At 37.7% G+C, this 20,981-nt stretch overlaps 1 protein-coding gene across 1 annotated transcript in view; it reads left to right on the top strand.

The window, feature by feature from the left end:
• LOC123933949 (phospholipid-transporting ATPase ABCA3-like) overlaps positions 1–20,981 on the top strand; it is a 133,634-nt gene that overhangs the window by 90,549 nt on the left and 22,104 nt on the right. Inside the window, 2 exon segments of the mRNA XM_045993739.1 lie at positions 14,330–14,455; positions 14,695–14,889. Coding sequence (XP_045849695.1) covers positions 14,330–14,455; positions 14,695–14,889 — 321 coding nt within the window.

Here is a 20,981-nt window from a genome sequence, read left to right as displayed (position 1 = left end):
ATGACTATCTCAGTTACTGGTAAAAGAAAAATGTGTGTTCACAGAAATATATTCTCTCCCTTTTTTAAGACTTATTTATTTGTTTGAGAAAGATTGTGTGTGAGTTGGGGATGTGGGGGCAGAGAGAGAATCCTGAAGCACACTCCCTGCTGAGCTCAGAACGTGGAGCCCAGCAGGGGGCTGGCTTTGTCCTTGAGTCTGAGATCATGACCTGAGCTGAAACCAAGAGTGGTTGCTTAACTGACTGAGCCACCCTGGTGCCCCAAAAACATATTTTCTTAAATAAAATCCACTGAGGTTTAGCTTACCTACAGTAAACTGCATTTGTTTTTATTGATTATTTCAAAGAACCAAATTTTGTGTTTACTAATTTTCTTTATTTTTGACTGTTTTCCCTTTCATTGATACTTTTGGGCTTTATTTAAATTTTTTTCTTCCTGCTGCTTGCTTTTGGGTTACTTCCTTCCTACCTTCTTTATGAGAAGACTGAAACTACAGGTCTTTCTTCTGTAATAACATAAACATTTAAAGCAAAACATTTCCCTGCAAGCAGTCCTCTAACTCTATCCTGGAAAAAAAAAATTGATTACTTCTATTTTCATTATCATTCAAATGTTTAAGTATTTTTAAATTTAAATTTTTTATTTTTTTTATAAACATATAATGTATTTTTAGCCCCAGGGGTACAGATCTGTGAATTGCCAGGTTTACACACTTCACAGCACTCACCATAGCACATACCCTCCCCAGTGTCCATCATTGAGCCACCTTATCCCTAACCCCCCACCTCAGCAACCCTCAGTTTGTTTTGTGAGATGAAGAGTCTCATGGTTTGTCTCCCTCCTGATCCCATCTTGTTTCATTGATTCCATCCCTACTCACCATGCTGCCTCTCAAATTCCTAATATCAGAGAGATCATATGATAGTTGTCTTTCTCTGACTTATTTTGCTTAGCGTAATACCCTCTAGTTCCATCCAGTCGTTGCAAATAGCATGATTTCATTTCTTTTGATGGCTGCATAGTATCCCATTGTATATATATACCACCTCTTCTTTATCCATTCATCCGTTGATAGACATCTAGGTTCTTTTCATAGTTTGGCTATTATGGATATTGCTGCTATAAACATTCAGCTGCACGTGCCCCTTCGAATCACTACATTAGTATCTTTAGGGTAAATACCCAGTAGTTCAATGGCTGGGTCATTAGGGTAGCTCTAGTTGCAACTTTTTGAGGAACCTCCATACTGTTTTCCAGCGTGGTTGCACCAGCTTGCATTCCCACCAACAACGTAGGAGGGTTCCCCTTTCTCTGCATCCTCGCCAGCATCTGTCATTTCCTGACTTGTTAATTTTAGCCATTCTGACTGGTGTGAGGTGGTATCTCATTGTGGTTTTGATTTGTATTTCCCTGATGCCGAGTGATGTGGAGCAATTTTTCATGTGTCTGTTGGCCATCTGGATGTCTTCTTTGCAGAAAGTCTGTTCATGTCCTCTGCCCATTTCTTGATTGGTTTATTTGTTCTTTGGGTATTGAGTTTGCTAAGTTCCTTATAGATTTTGGATACTAGCCCTTTATCTGATATGTCGCTTGCAAATATCTTCTCCCATTCTGTCAGTTTTCTTTTGGTTTTGTTAACTGTTTCCTTTGCTGTGCAAAAACTTTTGATCTTGATGAAGTCCCAATAGTTCATTTTTGCCCTTGCATCCCTTGCCTTTGGCAATGTTCCTAGCAAGAAGTTGCTGTGGCTGAGGTCAAAGAGGTTGCTGCCTGTGTTCTCCTCAAGGATTTTGATGGATTCCTTTCTCACGTTAGGTCCTTCATCCATTTTGAGTCTATTTTCATGTGGGGTGTAAGGAAATGGTCCAATTTCATTTTTCTTCATGTGGCTGTCCAATTTTCCCAGCACCATTTGTTGAAGAAGCTGTCTTTTTTCCATTGGACATTCTTTCCTGCTTTGTCAAAGATTAGTTGACCATAGAGTTGAGGGTCCATTTCTGGGCTCTCTATTCTGTTCCATTGATCTATGTGTCTGTTTTGTACCACACTGTCTTGATGATGGCCGCTTTGTAATAGAGCTTGAAGTCCGGAATTGTGATGCCACCAACTTCGGCTTTCTTTTTCAATATTCCTTTGGCTATTCAAGGTCTTTTTTGATTCTATATAAATTTTAGGATTATTTGTTCCATTTCTTTGAAAAAAATGCATGGGATTTTGATAGGGATTGCATCAAATGTACAGATTGCTTTAGGTAGCATAGGCATTTTCACAATATTTGTTCTTCCAATCCCTGAGCATGGAACATTTTTCCATTTCTTTGAGTCTTCCTCAATTTCTTTCATGAGTACTTTATAGTTTTCTGAGTATAGATTCTTTGCCTCTTTGGTTAGGTTTATTCCTAGGTATCTTATGGTTTTGGGTGCAATTGTAAATGGAATTGACTCCTTAATTTCTCTTTCTTATGTCTTGTTGTTGGTGTAAAGAAATGCAACTGATTTCTGTCCATTGATTTTTATATCCTGACACTTTACTGAATTCCTGTAAAAATTCTAGCAGAGTTGGAGTGGAGTCTTTTGGGTTTTCCACGTATAGTATCAAATCATCTGCAAAGAGTGATAGTTTGACTTCTTCTTTGCCGATTTGGATGCATTTAATTTCTTTTTGCTGTCTGACTGCTGAGGCTAGGACTTCTAGTACTGTGTTGAATAGCAGTGGAGATAATGGACATCCCTGCTGTGTTCCTGAACTTAGCAGAAAAGCTTTCAGTTTTTCTCCATTGACAATGATATTTGTGGTGGGTTTTTCATATATTTCTTTGATAATATTGAGGTATGTGCCCTCTATCCCTACATTTTGAAGAGTTTTGATCAGGAAGGGATGCTGTACTTTGTCAAATGCTTTTTCAGCATCTATTGGTAGTATCATATGGTTCTTGTTCTTTCTTTTATTAATGTATCACATTGATTGATTTGCGGATGTTGAACCAAACTTGCAGCCCTGGAATAAATCCCACTTGGTCGTGGTGAATAACCCTTTTAATGTATTGTTGGGTCCTATTGGCTAGTATTTTGGTGAGAATTTTTGCATCTGTGTTCATCAAGGATATTGGTCTCTAATTTTCTTTTTTGATGGGATCCTTGTCTGGTTTTGGGATCAAGGTGATGCTGTCCTCATAAAATGAGTTTGGAAGTTTTCCTTCCATTTCTATTTTTTTGGAACAGTTTCAGGAGAATAGGAATTAAATCTTCTTTAAATGTTTGGTAGAATTCTCCTGTGAAACTGTCTGGCTTTGGGCTTTTGTTTGTTTGGAGACAAATGTTTAAGTATTTTTAAAATTTCCTGTATGATTTCTTTTTTTGATTTATGGATTGCTTAAAAGTTAAATTTTCAAAATATTTGGGAAGTTTCTAGATATATTAATTATTACCGATTTCTAGTTTAATTCCTTCATGGTCAAAAAACACACTCTATAGTCAATCCTTTTAAATTAATTGGTGATTACTGTATGGCTCAGCATGTGATCAATCTTGGTGATATGCTATATGCATGTGAAATAAATGTGTCTTTTGTATTTGTTAGCTATAATGTTCTATAAATATCAATTAGGTTATGATGGTTGATAAGATTGCTTACATCACCTAGTTTCTAACTGATATTTTTGTTAGATTTATCTTTCAATTGCTGGGAAAAGAGTGTAAAATCTCCAATCCTAGTTATAGGTTTGTTTATTTTTCCCTTTAGTTCTGTCATTTTTTTTAAGATTTATTTATTTATTTATTTAGCAGAGAGAGAAATCATAAGTGGGCAGGGGCAGGCAGAGAGAGAGGGAGAAGCAGGCTCCCCGCTAAGCAAGGAGCCGGACATGGCACTGAGATCATGACCCAAGCCGAAGGCAGAGGCTTTAACCCACTGAGCCACCCAGGCACCCCAGTTCTGTCATTTTAAAAAATATGTATTTGAATCTCTATCATTAAGCCAATAAACATTTATTATTGTATGTCTTTCTGATTAATTGAATTATGGAGTATCACTGGTAATGACATACATACATCTCTGATAATATTCTTTGTCTTAAAGTCTATTTCCTGTGACATTAATGGGCACCTTCACTCTTGTACAGTTTCTCATGGTATGTCATTTTACATATTTATTTTCTTTTTTTTAAACATCTTCATTTTATTTTTTTCCCAGTGTTCCAAGATTCATTGTTTATGCACCACACCCAGTGCCCCATGCAATACATGCCCTCTTTAATACACACCACCAGGCTCACTCATCCCCCAACTTCCCTCACCCCTGTAGCCCTCAGTTTGTTTCTCAGAATCTACAGTCTCTCCTCTTTTGTGTCTCCCTCCAATTTACCCCAGTTCACTTTTCCTTTCCTTCTCCCAGTGTTCTCCATTTTATTCCTTATGTTCTACAAGTAAGTGAAACCATATGATAATTTACTTTCTCTGCTTGACTTATTTCACTCAACATAATCTCCTCCAGTCTCATCTACGTTGATACAAAAGTTGGGTATTGGAGTGCCTGCGTGGCTTATTGGGTTTAAAGCCTCTGCCTTCAGCTCAGGTCATGATCCTAGGGTCCTGGGATCATGCCCCAAATTGGGCTCTCTGCTCAGCAGGGAGCCTGCTTCCTCTGTCCCCCCACTCCCTCTCCTCTCTGCCTACTTGTGCTCTCTGTCTGTCAAATAAACAAAATCTTAAAAAAAAAAGTTGGGTATTCATCCTTTCTGATGGCTCTATAATATTCCATTGTATATGTGCACCACATCTTCTTTATCCATTTGTCTGTTGAAGGGCATCTCGGGTCTTCCCAGAGTTTGGTGATTGTAGTCATTGCTGCTATGAACATTGGGGGTACATATGGGCCTTCTTTTTACTAGATCTGTATCTTTGGGGTAAATACCCAGTAGTGCAATTGCAGGGCCATAGGCTAGCTCTATTTTTAATTTTTTGAGGAATCTCCAAACTGTTTTCCAAAGTGCCTGCACCAACTTGCATTCCCACCAACAGTGTAAGAGGGTTGCCCTTTCTCCACATCCTCTCCAACACTTGTTGTTTCCTGTCCTGCTGATTTTTTGCCATTCTAACTGGTATAAGGTGATGTATCTCAATGTGGGTTTTCTTTTTTAAAGATTTTATTTATTTATTTGACAGAGATCACAAGTAGGCAGAGAGGCAGGCAGAGAGAGAGGAAGGGAAGCAGGCTCCCTGCTGAGCAAAGAGCCTGATGTGGGGCTTGATTCCAGGACCCTGGGATCACGACCTGAGTTGAAGGCAGAGGCTTCAACACACTGAGCCACCCAGGCACCCCTCAGTGTGGTTTTGATTTGAATTTCCCTGACTGCTAGTGATGATGAACATTTTTTCATTTGTCTGTTAGCCATTTGTATGTCTTCTTTGGAGAAGTGTCTGTTCATGTCTTCTGCCCATTTTTTGACATGATTATCTGTATTTTGCACATTGAGTTTGAGGAGTTCTTTATAGATCTTGGATATCAGCCTCTTATCTGTAGTGTCATTTGTGAATATCTTTTTTTACAAAAGATTTATTTATTTATTTATTTGACAGAGGTCACAAGTAGGCAGAGAAGCAGGCAGAGAGAGAGGAGGAAGCAGGTCCCCATGGAGCAGAGAGCCCGATTCGGGGCTCGATCCCAGGATGCTGGGATCATGACTTGAACTGAAGGCAGAGGCTTTAACCCACTGAGCCCCCCGGGTGCCCCTGAATATCTTCTTACATACATTTATTTTCAAAATTCTATGTCTTTTTTTTTTTTAAGATTTTACTTATTTATTTGACAGACGGAGATCACAAGTAGGCAGAGAAGCAGGCAGAGAAAGAGGAGGAAGCGGCTCCGTGCTGAGCAGAACCCCAATGTGGGGCTCAATCCCAGGACCTTGGGAACATGACCTGAGCTGAAGGCAGAGGCTTTAACCTACTGAGCCACCCAGGCACCCCTCAAATTCCATGTCTTTACATTTAAACTGGCTCACTGTAAACAGCATGTAATTGGGTCCTAACTTTTTATTCATTCTGACTTTCAAATTTGAGCATTTGGTCCTTTATTGATAAATTTGTATTTGTCAAATAATAAATAACAAATATGTTATTTGTCTTCTATTTGTCCCTTCAGTCTTTTGTTTCACTCTTTTCACATTTCTACCTTAACTTGGGTTAATTGAATATGTTGGAATTCCATTTTAATTTTTCGGTCTTTTGTTTCACTCTTTTCACATTTCTGCCTTAACTTGGGTTAATTGAATATGTTGGAATTCCATTTTAATTTTTTGGTTCACTCTAGCAATACTTATCTTTAATATTTAATATTTATCTTTAGTGGTCAATGCAGGCTTTACAAAATATATAGTTAATTTTCAAGTGTTTTTAGAGTTAATATTGTAAAATGTAAGTATGAAACCATAAATGTCCAATTCTATCCCTTGTTTTTTTTTTTTTAATGCTGCAGTTGGTGTATGTCTTACATCTATACATGTCATTGTTATTAACCATGAAAAATAATATATTATGTATTTCAAGGTAGCCAATAGGAAAATGAGTTTGTATTTATGTAGATACTTAGTGTTTCTGGTGCTATTCATTCTTTCCTGAATATATGAGTATCCCTCTGCTATTGTTTTCCTTTAGACTGAAAACTTACTTAAGGACTTATTTTAATATGACAAAAAGAATATAAAATATTTCAATGTGTTAAAATGACAATGTTTTGGACATATTTGTTTAAACAAAATGTGTTTCCTACCTTTATGCTGTCATTTTCAGTCTTTTCTTTCCTCTCTTTAAAGTCCCCTTTAATATTTCTTGCAGGGATGATTTAGCAGGCATGAGCTGCTTTAGTTTTTGATGTGTCTGGGAATCTCTTTACCTCTCCTTCTATTTTGAATGATAGCCTTGCTGGATAGAAGCATTCTTGGCTGCAGATTTTCCCAGTCAGCACTTTGAATATATCTTGCCACTTTCTTTTGGCTTGCAAAGTTTCTGCTTAAAAATCTCATGCTATCCTTGTGGGTTTTCCCTCACAAGTTATGATTTCCTTTTATCTTCCTGACTAATTTTTTTTCTTTTCACTATATTTTGCCTATTTAATTATAGCATGTCTTGATGTGGGTCTGCTTCTCTGTGCCTCCTGCATCTGAATATCTGTTTCCTTCCCCAGATAGGGATGTTTTTAGCTATTATTTCTTCAAATAAATTTTCTGCCCCCTTTCCTCTCTTTTTCTTCTGGAACTGCTATATGAATGTTACTACATTTGATGGAGTCACTGAGTTTCCCTAAGTCTATTTTCATTTTGCATTAATCTTTTACCTCTCTTTGGTTCAGTTTGGTTGCTTTCTGTTACTCTGTCTTTTAGGTCATTAATTCATTCCTCTGCTTCTTCTATCCTGTCTTTCATTCCATCAAGCATACTTCTCATTTTGTTTATTGAGGCCTTTATCTATGTTATGTTATTTCTTATCTCTGTGTTAAGGATCTCACTCATATTTTTTCATCCTTTCCTTAAGTCCTATGAGTATCCTTATGATCACTGCTTTAAATTCTGTATCAGGCATGTTACTTAAGTCTGTTTCTTTTAGATCTCTGGCTATGGCCTTGTCCTATTCTTCCATTTGGGATAAGTTTCTCAGTCAGCTCTTTCTTCTGCTCTTAAAAGTGGTGACTCTAGGAAGAAGAGGCCCTGTACTGCCATGCAGTGCAGTGTCCTGCTCAACAGGAGCTGACACTTTAGGAGGGTATTCTTTGTGTGTTGCTTATGCCCTGCTGTTGTCTCTGAGTCATTTCAGTGCAGCCATCTGCACTCACTGCCTGTTGTAGGCTATGCTCACTCTCTGTGGTATTTATTAGTGGGATCCAAGCAGGGCCAGGACCTGACACTTTAGGAGGGTATTCTTTGTATGTTGCTTATGCCCTGCCATTGTCTCTGAGTCATTTCATTCATGAGAGTGAGGCAGTGGTGTTAGCAAAATTTTAACTGGGCTACTCGTCCCATACCAGATTCCCTGAAGCACTGCAGCAGCTGAGGGTTGTAGGCCATGGCGGCAGGGGGGTTGAGGCTGAGCCAGCAATGACTGGACACATCTGGGTCTAGTGCATGAAGGTGGCTCTGGGAGCATGGCTCAGTCCCAAGTTGGATGTGTGCAGTGCACTGCCACAACTGTGTACCAGACAGTTGTGTAGGAGCACACATGCCAAAAAAATTTGCCTTGAGCCCAGCGCCAAGGCTAACAGGCTCCAAGTAAGTGAGTCCTCTGGAGAAATCATGGGCTTAGTGCAGTACTAGCCCATTAGTTAGCAAATGTTTGTTCAACACCACCTCCTGCAAGCAGCTTTGTTTATGCTGGGGGTTGGGGGAGGAAAGTGGAATGTGCCAGCTCCCTTGTTTTCAGAGAAGTCCTCCAACACCCTCTGAAATCAGTATGTACAGATCTGTCTCTTGTTTGTCCCTGGTGTTGTGTAAACTGCTGTTTTTCTTTCTTTTTTTTTTAAGATTTTATTTATTTATTTGACAGACAGAGATCACAAGTAGGCAGAGAGGCAGGCAGAGAGAGAGAGGGAGAAGCAGGCTCCCTGCAGAGCAGAGAGCCTGATGTGGGGCTCGATCCCAGGACCCTGGGATCATGACCTGAGCCGAAGGCAGAGGCTTTAACCCACTGAGCCACTCAGGCGTCCCTAAACTGCTATTTTTATATTGCTTCTCCATGCAGACTGCTGTCTCTTTAAGGGCAGCAAACCAGCTATCACTTGCCCTCCTGGCTTATACAGTGCTGAGATTTTTAAAGTTTTAGGCTTCAAGTCCCACCAGTTTTTAAAACTCATGGCATTCAGTCCCTCTCGCTTTTAAAGCCAGATATTAGGGGGATTAGTCTTCCCTGTTTAAGCTCCCTGGTGAAAGGGTCTTTTTCTCTGCCCTTTCTATGGAAAAAAAAAAAAAAAAAAAAGGAGGGAGCTCCTTCCCTCCTGTGGACAGCCTCCCTCTACCTTTCTGACATTCCTAACCTTTCAGATGCAGCTTCTTCTCTATATTTAGCTATGTAGTTTGTTCTGTCAGTCTTCAGGTTGTTCTCTTGTTTATTTACTTGGATGTGAATCATATCTAGTTATAAACATGAGATGAGGAAAGCTCAGAGTCCTCCTACCCCAGATTCTTCCCAAGCTCTGTCCTATATCACTTCTTTATCCATTAATCATCTGTTAATGGATACTTGGGCTGTTTCCATAATTTGGCTATTGTAATAATGCTGCTATAAACATAGGGGTGCATGTATCCCTTTGAATTAGTGTTTTTGCATTTTGGGGTTGTAATACCAAGTCGTAAAATTGCTGGATATAGTGTAGTTCTATTTTTAACTTTTTAGGAATCTCCATACTGATTTCCAGAGTGGCCGCACCAGTTTCCATTCTTACCAACAGTGCATCAAGATTCATTTTTCTCCACACCCTCACCAACACTCATTGTTTCTTGTGTTGTTGGTTTTAGCCATCCTGACAGGTGTGAGGTGATATCTCATTGTAGTTTTGATTTGCATTTCCCTGATGATGAGTGATGTTGAGCATCTTTTCATATGTCTGTTGGCCATCTGGCTGTCTCCTTTCAAAAAATGTCTGTTCACGTCTTCTGCTCATTTTGGATTGGATTATTTGGGTTCTGGGTGTTGAGTTGTGTGAGTTCTTCATATATTTTGGATTCTACCCTTTATTGAATATGTGATTTGCAAATATCTTCTCCCATTTCACAGGTTGCATTTTAGTTTTGTTGATTGTTTCTTTCACTGTACAGAAGTTTTTTTATTTTGATTTAGTCCCAAGAGTTAAATATTTTCACTTTTATTTCCCTTGTCTCAGGAGATATATCTTGGAAAACTTCGTTGTGGCCAGTGTCAAAGAAATTATTGCCTATGTTCTCTTCTAGGAATTTTATGGTTTCAGGTCTCACAATTAGATCTGTAATCCATTTTATATTTATTTTTGTGTATGGTATAAGAAAATGGTCCCGTTTCATTCTTTTGCATGTTTTCTCTAAAGTTTTCCCTACATCATTTGTTGATCTTTCCTCCTTTGTTAAAGATTCACTGACCATATAACTGTGGCTTTATTTCTGGGTTTTCTATTATGTTCTATTGATCTATGTTTCTGTTTTTGTTCCAATACCATATTGTTTTTATTAGTGCAGCTTTGTAATACAACTTGAGGTCTGGGATTGTGATATCCAGTCTTGTTTCATTTCATTTTCTTTTTCTTTTTTTTTTAAGATTTTATTTCTCTCTCTCTCTCTCTCTCTCTCTCTCACACACACACACACACACACACACACACACACACACACACAAACACACAGAGAACACAAGCAGGGGGAGTGCAAGAAGGAGAAGCAGGCTCTCCACCAAGCAGGGAACCTGATGCGGGGCTCAATCCCAGGACCCCAGGATCATGACCTTGAGTCAAAGGCAGACTTAATGACTGAGCCACCCAGGCGCCCCTGATTTCATTTTCAAGATTGTTTTGACTATTCAAGATCTTTGTGGTTCCATACAAATATTGGGATTTTTTGTTCTAGTTCTCTGAAAAAATCTGTTCATAATTTGATAGGGATTGCATTAAAAAATGTGTAGATTGCTTGGGTACAATAGACAGTTTAACAATATTTGTTCTTCTAATTAATGAGCATGGAATGTCTTTCCATTTTTTTTGTGCCATCTTTAATTTTTTCACCAACGTTTTATAGTTTCCATAGTACAGATCTCCCATGATTCAATTCTTTTGTTTTAAAGATTTTATTTATTTATTTGTCAGAGAGAGAGAGCACAAACAAGGGGAGTGGCAGGCAGAGAGAGAAGAAGGCTCCCTGCTGAGCAAAGAGACTGATGTGGGACTTGATCCCAGGACCTGAGCCAAAGGCAGATATTTAACTGATATAGCCATCCAGGCATCCCCATGATTCAATTCTTATAATATTTATAATTCTTAGAGTTGCAGTTAAATACCATAGGTGTTTTTTTCCCCAATATATGTTTACCAATAAATATTATATTTTAGGGGCATCTGGATGGATCAGTTGCTTAAGTGTATAACTCTAGATTTTGGCTCAGATCATGGTCTCAGATCATAGTGCCCTACATCGGCCTCTGCAGATTTTGAGAGTCTCAGTAATCTTTCATCTCCTCATATCTTCAGAACTTATTTTTTTCTTGTTTGGATGGCAATATGTTGGGTTTTTTTTCCTCTTTTGCCTGTAAGTTTTTGTAACTTTACCAACATATGTCATATTGTGTATTTCAGTATCCTTTTTCTTGGGACAGAATTTCTTTAAATTCAAAGTTCATCATCTAAGTTTTACCATCTCTGAATTTTCACAAATATTTATGGGTGCAAAACCATTACAATCTCATCATACTCGAAATATAGAATATTTCCATCATATCAGAAATTGTCCTTTGCAAGGAGCTCTTAGGTTTACCCCTTTAGTATTCTTCTGAGGTTCAGAACATCCATAGTAATGGCCCATTATTTATTCTTCATACTGGTAATTTATTTTTTTTATTGATCAGTTATACTAGAGGTTATTGAATTTTGTAGATATTTTAAATAACCTACTTTTGTTTTCATTGATTTTTCTTCCATTATTTGTTTCCAATATCATTGAGTTCACTCTTGTCATTATAATGTCTTTCTCTTTATGGATTTACTTGTATTATTTGACTTTTATTTCTAGTTTCTTCTGGTAGAAGTTTGGACCACTGAGACTTTATTCTTTTTTTTTTAATTTTATTCTTTTTAATGTAAATATTTAATGATATAAATCTCTCTAATCACTTCTTTAGGTACATCTCATAAGTTTTGAAATATCATGTTTTCATTCTCTTCAAAACATATTCTAATATCTTTTGTGATTCCTTTTTTAATGCATGAATTATTTATGAAGTGTTTAATTTCTAAATATTTCAAAATTTTATAGGTATTGTTCTGTTGATTTCTTTTTTTTTTTTTTTTTTAATTTCTGGAGTACATTTTCTTCTGTCTCCATAAATTTATGAAGAGTTGTTTCATGGCTCAAAATATGTGTACTGGAAAGAATGCATATCTGCACTTATTGGATTCAGTGTTCTTTAACTGTTAACTAGATAAAGTTGTTTAATAATGTTCAATTTTTCTATATTCTTATTTTTTCCTCAACACTTTATACCAATTTTCAAGAGATTAAAGACTCTAAGTATGACAGTGAATTTGCCTATTTCTCCTCCTTTATTTATTTGTTTACTTACTTGCTTACTTATTTTTATTTTTTTGTTTTGGCCTTATCTGTTTATAATCTAAAATATTAGGCGCACATGCACTTAGGATTTTTATATCCTCTTGATGAATTGACCATCAGTCATTATGTAATTACTTTTTGAAAAATCTCTGGTGATATTCCTTGTTCTATAATATATTCCGTCTGATGTTACTCTGCCAATTTTTTCACGTATACATTTTGCATGATGTATCTTTTTTATCATTTGACCTTTAACCAGTATTATTATTATTATATATGAAACGAGTTTCTTTTTTTTAAGATTTTATTTATTTATTTGACAGACAGAGATCACAAGTAGGCAGAGAGGAAGGCACAGAGAGAGAGGAGGAAGCAGGCTCCCTGCTGAGCAGAGAGCCTAATGTGGGGCTCGATCCCAGGATCCTGGGATCATGACCTCAGGCGAAGGCAGAGGCTTTAACCCACTGAGCCACCCAGGCACCCCTGAAATGAGTTTCTTATAGATAGCATAATTTACTTTGTTTTTTTTATTCAATCTGATAATCTCTACATTTTAATAGAATTTAGACTATTTTTTTTAGCTTCAAAATTGAAAAAAGTTTAATGATAGCAAATGTGAATTTAGACTATTTTGAATGTAACTTTTTATATGGTTGGGTTTAAGTTTATCATTTTGCTTTTTATTTTCTTTCACATCTATATTTTATTTTTTTTCTTTTCATGTCTTCTTTTGGATTAGCAGTATCTTGTGATTCATTTGCATCTCCATTACTAATTGATTAGCTGAGCCTCTTGGTTATAACAATATAAATTCTTCCAATCCATGTGCATAGGATATCTTTTCCTTTGTGTCTGTTTTAATTTCTTTAATTGTCTTATAGTTCTCAGTTCACAAGAATTTCACCTCCATGGTTAAATTTATTCTTAGGTATTTTATTCTTTCTAATGTAGTTGTAAATGGGATTGTTTTCATAATTTCCCTTTCTGATAGATCATTATTAGTGTATAGAAATGCAACAAATTTTTGTACATTGATTTTGTAAACTGCAACTTTACTGAATTCATTAGTTCTCCTTCTTATGATTTTATATCCTTTTGAACTTCTCTTTTTTTCATATTTTTTTCCTAATTTCATTAAATTATCTATTTGTATTCTCTTATAGCTCACTGAACTTTTTAAAAAGATTTATTTTGAATTATTTTTCAGGTAGTTTTAAAATCTGTATTTCTTTGGGATAAGTTACATGAAATTCCCTGTGTTCCTTTAGTGGTGTCATGTTTCATGTTCAAAATTTTTTTGTTGTTTCTTGATTTTTGTGTGTGTTCCTTGTAGCCTCATATATACATCTGTGCATTTGTAAGAACAGTCACCTCTTCCGGACTTTATAGACTGGGAAAAGACCAGTCTATAAAGGTGGGAAAAGACCTTTACCTTCATATGAATGTGAGGGCACCAGATGGGTGGAGTCTGGTATCTCTGGCTCTGGTTTCAAGGGGGTACAGCAGCATCTCTGACTCAAGGTGTTGGGGTGAACAGTGGAATAAACTCTGGATTGTTCCATCAGCTGAGTTTAGCATTATTAAAGACTGCAAGTGTTTTGGCAGTGACAACTTTAGTGTCTCTAGTAGCAATGAGGGCTGCTGGTGTACCTCATGACAGTGGCTACTGGGATCCTCTTGCCCTACTTTTCTCTCAAGAAGAGATATTGTGAACAAAGAGATTCTTCTTGGTACCAAGCTGTGCTAAGCTGAGGAATGGGTTGATGTGGGTAAAATGCATCCTCTGGTTTTTTATATGGTCATCCCTGGAGTTTCTACTCCATCAGGTTGCTGCATCCTCTTTAACTGTACTCCAGAACTCTCCCAGGGTTATTTTCTCTGTGGATATTTGTTAAATCATTGATATGGAGGGTGGCAGCAAGCACCAGGGTCTCCTAATCCCCCAGCAAGCTGATATCACTCTCCATTGGTTTTTGTAAAAAGTCAGGTGCTACTCCTATTGGGAATCTCTTATAAGTGATAAGTGTTTATCTCTTGCTTATTTCAAATATAGGGAAAAGTGTCCAAGGAACTATCTGGAGAATCTGATGATGAAGACATACAAAATGAAAGACAGAGAATCCTGGGGCAGCCTCCGGGGTTACTGGATTCCCCAGTGATTATTAAGGAACTCACAAAGGTAATATAATTCACTGGCCAATATATGCTGGCTTCAGTTATCCCCAAGAGCATGGCATCAGTGTCCAGGGCACACTATGGTTTTTGTTTTTGTTTTTAAAGAATATATGTGTACTTCCCCAGTATAATAGAAGAGTTCTTGTGAAACTATCTGAAGTCATGGTCCATAGGGATCTGAGGTATTTATTTGTTTGATCTTCAAATACTCTTTACTGCATTGTGTTTTCTGGATTTTTTTAGATATATTTTAAGTATCCAGTCATTCTGGCTGTGAAAAATATTTCTGTTACAATCCAAAGAGGAGAGTGCTTTGCATTGCTTGGATTCAATGGAGCTGGAAAAACTGCTACCTTCAAAATTTTGACTGGAGAAGAGATGGTTACCTCTGGGGATGTGTTCATTGAGCACTTTAGCATCACTAAAAGTCTACCAAAGGTAAGACACTATTACAATCTAAGATATGAGAAGCTTGGGGCATCTGGGTGGCTCAGTCATTAAGCATCTGTCTTCGGCTCAGGTCCTGATCCCAGGATTCTGGGATCAAGCCCCTCATCTGGCTCCCTGCTCAGCGGTAGCCTGCTTCTGCCTCTCCTGCTCCCCTGCTTGTGTTCCTTCTCTCTCTGTCTCTGTCTCTCTTTCTCCGTCAAATAAATAAATAAATAAATAAATAAATAAAAAAAATCTTAAAGAAAAAAAAAGATTTGAGAAACTTGATGTCTTGGGAGTACAGGTAACAGGCAGACACTGAAGATAATAGATGGCAATCATGGTAGACATTGATACTGACAGTATTAGTCGACTCAGTAGATTCTGGAGAGAGAAAAAAATTTTTGAGGAGAGAGAGGCAACAAGGATAGAATCTAAGACAAGATTATCTTTCGTGTTCTTTGAAACTGCTAGAGTAAAAGGCAAGTTCTCTCAACAATACATCTAACATATGCCAGACAAGATGCTGTAGAGGGAAAGACAGGGTAGAAGATGCAGTTCACTTATAAATGCAGTTTACTTGTAACTGTGGTCTTCGTGCACTTTAGAGCTCTGGAACAGGATGAACTTTCAGAATGGTCCCAAATCAAGGCAAGGTAGCTTTCTTTTATATCTCTGAATCAGCCAGCCATTGGGTGCACATGCTGCTTGGGAGAGAGTGCATAACCTTGGGGAAAGCTAAATGGGAAGAAAAATTCAAGATGAAGAAACTGGTAAATGGTGTCAGATTTCAGGAAATCTCCAGCAATGTAAGACTGAATAGAGTGTATTAGATTTAGCAATCAGAACTTCAGTGATGCAGTTAGCAAGAACTATTGTACTATGGTCAGTTGAGTGGTAGTAATGGGATCCTAAATGGTGTATTTCTTTCCTCTTTAGCTCATCATTATGACATCAGGAAGATGGGGTTGTGGGATCCTGCATGCTCTAGGGTAAACAGTATTCTAGTAACAGAGGTAAAGCTAAGAATTTGGGTTATACTTTGAACAAAGTTAGCTTTGAAACTGAAGGAAACATTAGAATTCACCCAAAGTTGTGAGAATGAGACAGGAGATATTTTATACATTAAACAACTTGACCACATTTATACTATAAGGGGAAAAAATGAAATAGAGGAAGAAATGATGTATGATGAAAGGAGGTGAATGGATTCTTCCAGATGGTTCTTGGGGTTTTCTTTGGGTAAATACACAGTAGTGAAATTTCCAGATTGTATGATATTTCTATTTTTAATTTTTTTGAGGAACTGCCTTCTGGGAATTTTGGATTCTCTGATCCCAAGGATCATGTCTGATGAGATGCAGGGAATAATCTTAATCTTTTACTATTGGTTGAGACCTGATTTGTGACCCAGTATGTGATCTGTTCTGGAGAAAGTTCCATTTGCACTTGAGAAGAATGATCAGTCTGGTGTTTCAGGATGGAATGTTCTATATATATCTACAAAGTCCATCTGGTCATAAATGCGTCATTCAAAGCTCTTGTTTCTTTATTGAGCTTCTGCTTAGATTATCTATCTCTTGCTATAAGTGGAATGTTGAAGTCTCCTACTATTAATTATTATTATCAATAGGATTCTTTATTTTGGTTAATAGTTGGCTTATGTAGTTGGCTGCTCCCATGTTTGGGGTGTAGATATTTACAATTGTTAGATTTTCTTGTTGGATAGACACTTTAAGTATGACATAGTGTCTCTCTACATCTCTTACTACAGTCTTTGGCTTAAAATCTAATTTGTCTGAGATGAAAATCACAACCATAGCTTTCTTTTTTTTCTTTTTTTTTTCATTTTATTTATTTTTTCAGTGTAACAGTATTCATTCTTTTTGCACAACACCCAGTGCTCCATGCAAAATGTGCCCTCCCCATTACCCACCACCTGTTCCCCCAACCTCCCACCCCTGACCCGCCAAAACCCTCAGGTTGTTTTTCAGAGTCCATAGTCTCTTATGGTTCGCCTCCCCTCCCCAATGTCCATAGCCCGCTCCCCCTCTCCCAATCCCACCTCCCCCCAGCAACCCCCAGTTTGTTTTGTGAGATTAAGAGTCATTTATGGTTTGTCTCCCTCCCAATCCCATCTTGTTTCATTTACTCTTCTCCTATCCCCCTACCCCCCCATGTTGCTTCTCCATGTCCTCATATCAGGGAGATCATATGATAGTTGTCTTTCTCCGATTGACTTATTTCACTAAGCATGATACGCTCTAGTTCCATCCACGTCGTCGCAAATGGCATGATTTCATTTCTTTTGATAGCTGCATAGTATTCCATTGTGTATATATACCACATCTTCTTGATCCATTCATCTGTTGATGGACATCTAGGTTCTTTCCATAGTCTGGCTATTGTAGACATTGCTGCTATAAACATTCGGGTACACGTGCCCCTTCAGATCACTATGTTTGTATCTTTAGGGTAAATACCCAGTAGTGCAATTGCTGGGTCATAGGGTAGTTCTATTTTCAACATTTTGAGGAACCTCCATGCTGTTTTCCAGAGTGGTTGCACCAGCTTGCATTCCCACAAACAGTGGAGGAGGGTGCCCCTTTCTCCACATCCTCGCCAGCATCTGTCATTTCCTGACTTGTTAATTTTAGCCATTCTGACTGGTGTGAGGTGATATCTCATTGTGGTTTTGATTTGTATTTCCCTGATGCCGAGTGACGTGGAGCACTTTTTCATGTGTCTGTTGGCCATCTGGATGTCTTCTTTGCAGAAATGTCTGTTCATGTCCTCTGCCCATTTCTTGATTGGATTGTTTGTTCTTTGGGTGTTGAGTTTGCTAAGTTCCTTATAGATTTTGGATACTAGCCCTTTATCTGATATGTCGTTTGCAAATATCTTCTCCCATTCTGTCAGTTGTCTTTTGGTTTTGTTAACTGTTTCCTTTGCTGTGCAAAAGCTTTTGATCTTGATGAAATCCCAATAGTTCATTTTTGCCCTTGCTTCCCTTGCCTTTGCCGTGGTGCCTAGGAAGATGTTGCTACGGCTGAGGTCGAAGAGGTTGCTGCCTGCATTCTCCTCAAGGATTTTGATGGATTCCTTTCTCACATTGAGGTCCTTCATCCATTTGGAGTCTATTTTCGTGTGTGGTGTAAGGAAGTGGTCCAATTTCATTTTTCTGCATGTGGCTGTCCAATTTTCCCAGCACCATTTATTGAAGAGGCTGTCTTTTTTCCATTGGACATTCTTTCCTGCTTTGTCGAAGATGAGTTGACCATAGAGTTGAGGGTCGATTTCTGGGCTCTCTATTCTGTTCCACTGATCTATGTGTCTGTTTTTGTGCCAGTACCATGCTGTCTTGATGATGACAGCTTTGTAATAGAGCTTGAAGTCCGGAATTGTGATGCCACCAACTTTGGCTTTGTTCTTCAATATTCCTTTGGCTATTCGAGGTCTTTTCTGGTTCCATATAAATTTTAGGATTATTTGTTCCATTTCTTTGAAAAAAATGGATGGTATTTTGATAGGGATTGCATTAAATGTGTAGATTGCTTTAGGTAGCATAGACATTTTCACAATATTTATTCTTCCAATCCAGGAGCATGGAACATTTTTCCATTTTTTTGTGTCTTCCTCAATTTCTTTCATGAGTACTTTATAATTTTCTGTGTATAGATTCTTAGTCTCTTTGGTTAGGTTTATTCCTAGGTATCTTATAGTTTTGGGTACAATTATAAATGGGATTGACTCCTTAATTTCTCTTTCTTCCGTCTTGTTGTTGGTGTACAGAAATGCAACTGATTTCTGTGCATTGATTTTATATCCTGACACTTTACTGAATTCCTGGACAAGTTCTAGCAGTTTTGGAGTGGAGTCTTTTGGGTTTTCCACATATAGTATCATATCATCTGCGAAGAGTGATAGTTTGACTTCTTCTTTACCGATTTGGATGCCTTTAATTTCTTTTTGTTGTCTGATTGCTGAGGCTAGGACTTCTAGTACTATGTTGAATAGCAGTGGTGATAATGGACATCCCTGCCGTGTTCCTGACCTTAACGGAAAAGCTTTCAGGTTTTCTCCATTGAGAATGATATTTGCGGTGGGTTTTTCATAGATGGCTTTGATAATATTGAGGTATGTGCCCTCTATCCCCACACTTTGAAGAGTTTTGATCAGGAAGGGATGCTGTACTTTGTCAAATGCTTTTTCAGCATCTATTGAGAGTATCATATGGTTCTTGTTCTTTCTTTTATTAATGTGTTCTATCACATTGATTGATTTGCGGATGTTGAACCAACCCTGCAGCCCTGGAATAAATCCCACTTGATCGTGGTGAATAATCCTTTTAATGTACTGTTGAATCCTATTGGCTAGTATTTTGGCGAGAATTTTTGCGTCTGTGTTCATCAAGGATATTGGTCTGTAGTTCTCTTTTTTGGTGGGATCCTTGTCTGGTTTTGGGATCAAGGTGATGCTGGCCTCATAAAATGAGTTTGGAAGTTTTCCTTCCGTTTCTATTTTTTGGAACAGTTTCAAGAGAATAGGAATTAGTTCTTCTTTAAATGTTTGGTAGAATTCCCCTGGGAAGCCGTCTGGCCCTGGGCTTTTGTTTGTTTGGAGATTTTTGATGACTGTTTCAATCTCCTTACTGGTTATGGGCCTGTTCAGGTTTTCTATTTCTTCCTGGTTCAGTTGTGGTAATTTATATGTCTCTAGGAATGCATCCATTTCTTCCAGATTGTCCAATTTGTTGGCGTAGAGTTGCTCATAGTATGTTCTTATAATTCTCCGTATTTCTTTGGTGTTAGTTGTGATCTCTCCTCTTTCATTCATGATTTTATTGATTTGGGTCCTTTCTCTTTTCTTTTTGATGAGTCTGGCCAGGGGTTTATCAATCTTATTGATTCTTTCAAAGAACCAGCTCCTAGTTTCATTGATTTTTTCTATTGTTTTTTTTTTGGTTTCTATTTCATTGATTTCTGCTCTGATCTTTATGATTTCTCTTCTCCTTCTGGGTTTAGGGTTTCTTTCTTGTTCTTTCTCCAGCTCCTTTAGGTGTAGGGTTAGGTTGTGTACTTGAGACCTTTCTTGTTTCTTGAGAAAGGCTTGTACTGCTATATATTTTCCTCTCAGGACTGCCTTTGCTGTGTCCCACAGATTTTGAACTGTTGTGTTTTCATTATCATTTGTTTCCATGAATTTTTTCAATTCTTCTTTAATTTCCTGGTTAACCCATTCATTCTTTAGAAGGATGCTGTTTAGTCTCCATGTATTTGGGTTCTTTCCAGCTTTCCTCTTGTGATTGAGTTCTAGCTTCAGAGCATTGTGGTCTGAAAATATGCAGGGAATAATCCTAATCTTTTGATACCGGTTGAGACCTGATTTGTGACCCAGGATGTGATCTATTCTGGAGAAGGTTCCATGTGCACTAGAGAAGAATGTGTATTCTGTTGCTTTGGGATGAAATGTTCTGGATAGATCTGTGATGTCCGTCTGGTCCAGTGTGTCATTTAAGGCCTTTATTTCCTTGTTGATCTTTTGCTTGGATGATCTGTCCATTTCAGTGAGGGGAGTGTTAAAGTCCCCTACTATTATTGTATTATTATTGATGTGTTTCTTTGATTTTGTTATTAATTGGTTTATATAGTTGGCTGCTCCCACGTTAGGGGCATAGATATTTAAAATTGTTAGATCTTCTTGTTGGACAGACCCTTTGAGTAGGATATAGTGTCCTTCCTCATCTCTTATTATAGTCTTTGGCTGAAAATCTAATTGATCTGATATAAGGATTGCCACCCCAGCTTTCTTCTGATGCCCATTAGCATGGTAAATTGTTTTCCACCCCCTCACTTTAAATCTGGAGGTGTCTTCGCGTCTAAAATGAGTTTCTTGTAGGCAACATACTGATGGGTTTTGTTTTTTTATCCATTCTGATACCCTGTGTCTTTTGATTGGGGCATTTAGCCCATTAACATTCAGGGTAACTATTGAGAGATATGAATTTAGTGCCATTATTAGTCTGTAAGGTGACTGTTACTGTATATTGTCTCTGTACCTTTCTGATCTACTACTTTTAGGCTCTCTCTTTGCTTAGAGGA

The sequence above is a fragment of the Meles meles genome, chromosome 21, assembly GCF_922984935.1.
Source record: "Meles meles chromosome 21, mMelMel3.1 paternal haplotype, whole genome shotgun sequence".
Classification (NCBI taxonomy): domain Eukaryota; kingdom Metazoa; phylum Chordata; class Mammalia; order Carnivora; family Mustelidae; genus Meles; species Meles meles.
The sequence above is the reverse complement of the archived record's forward strand: the minus strand, read 5'-3'. Positions and strand labels throughout refer to the sequence as shown.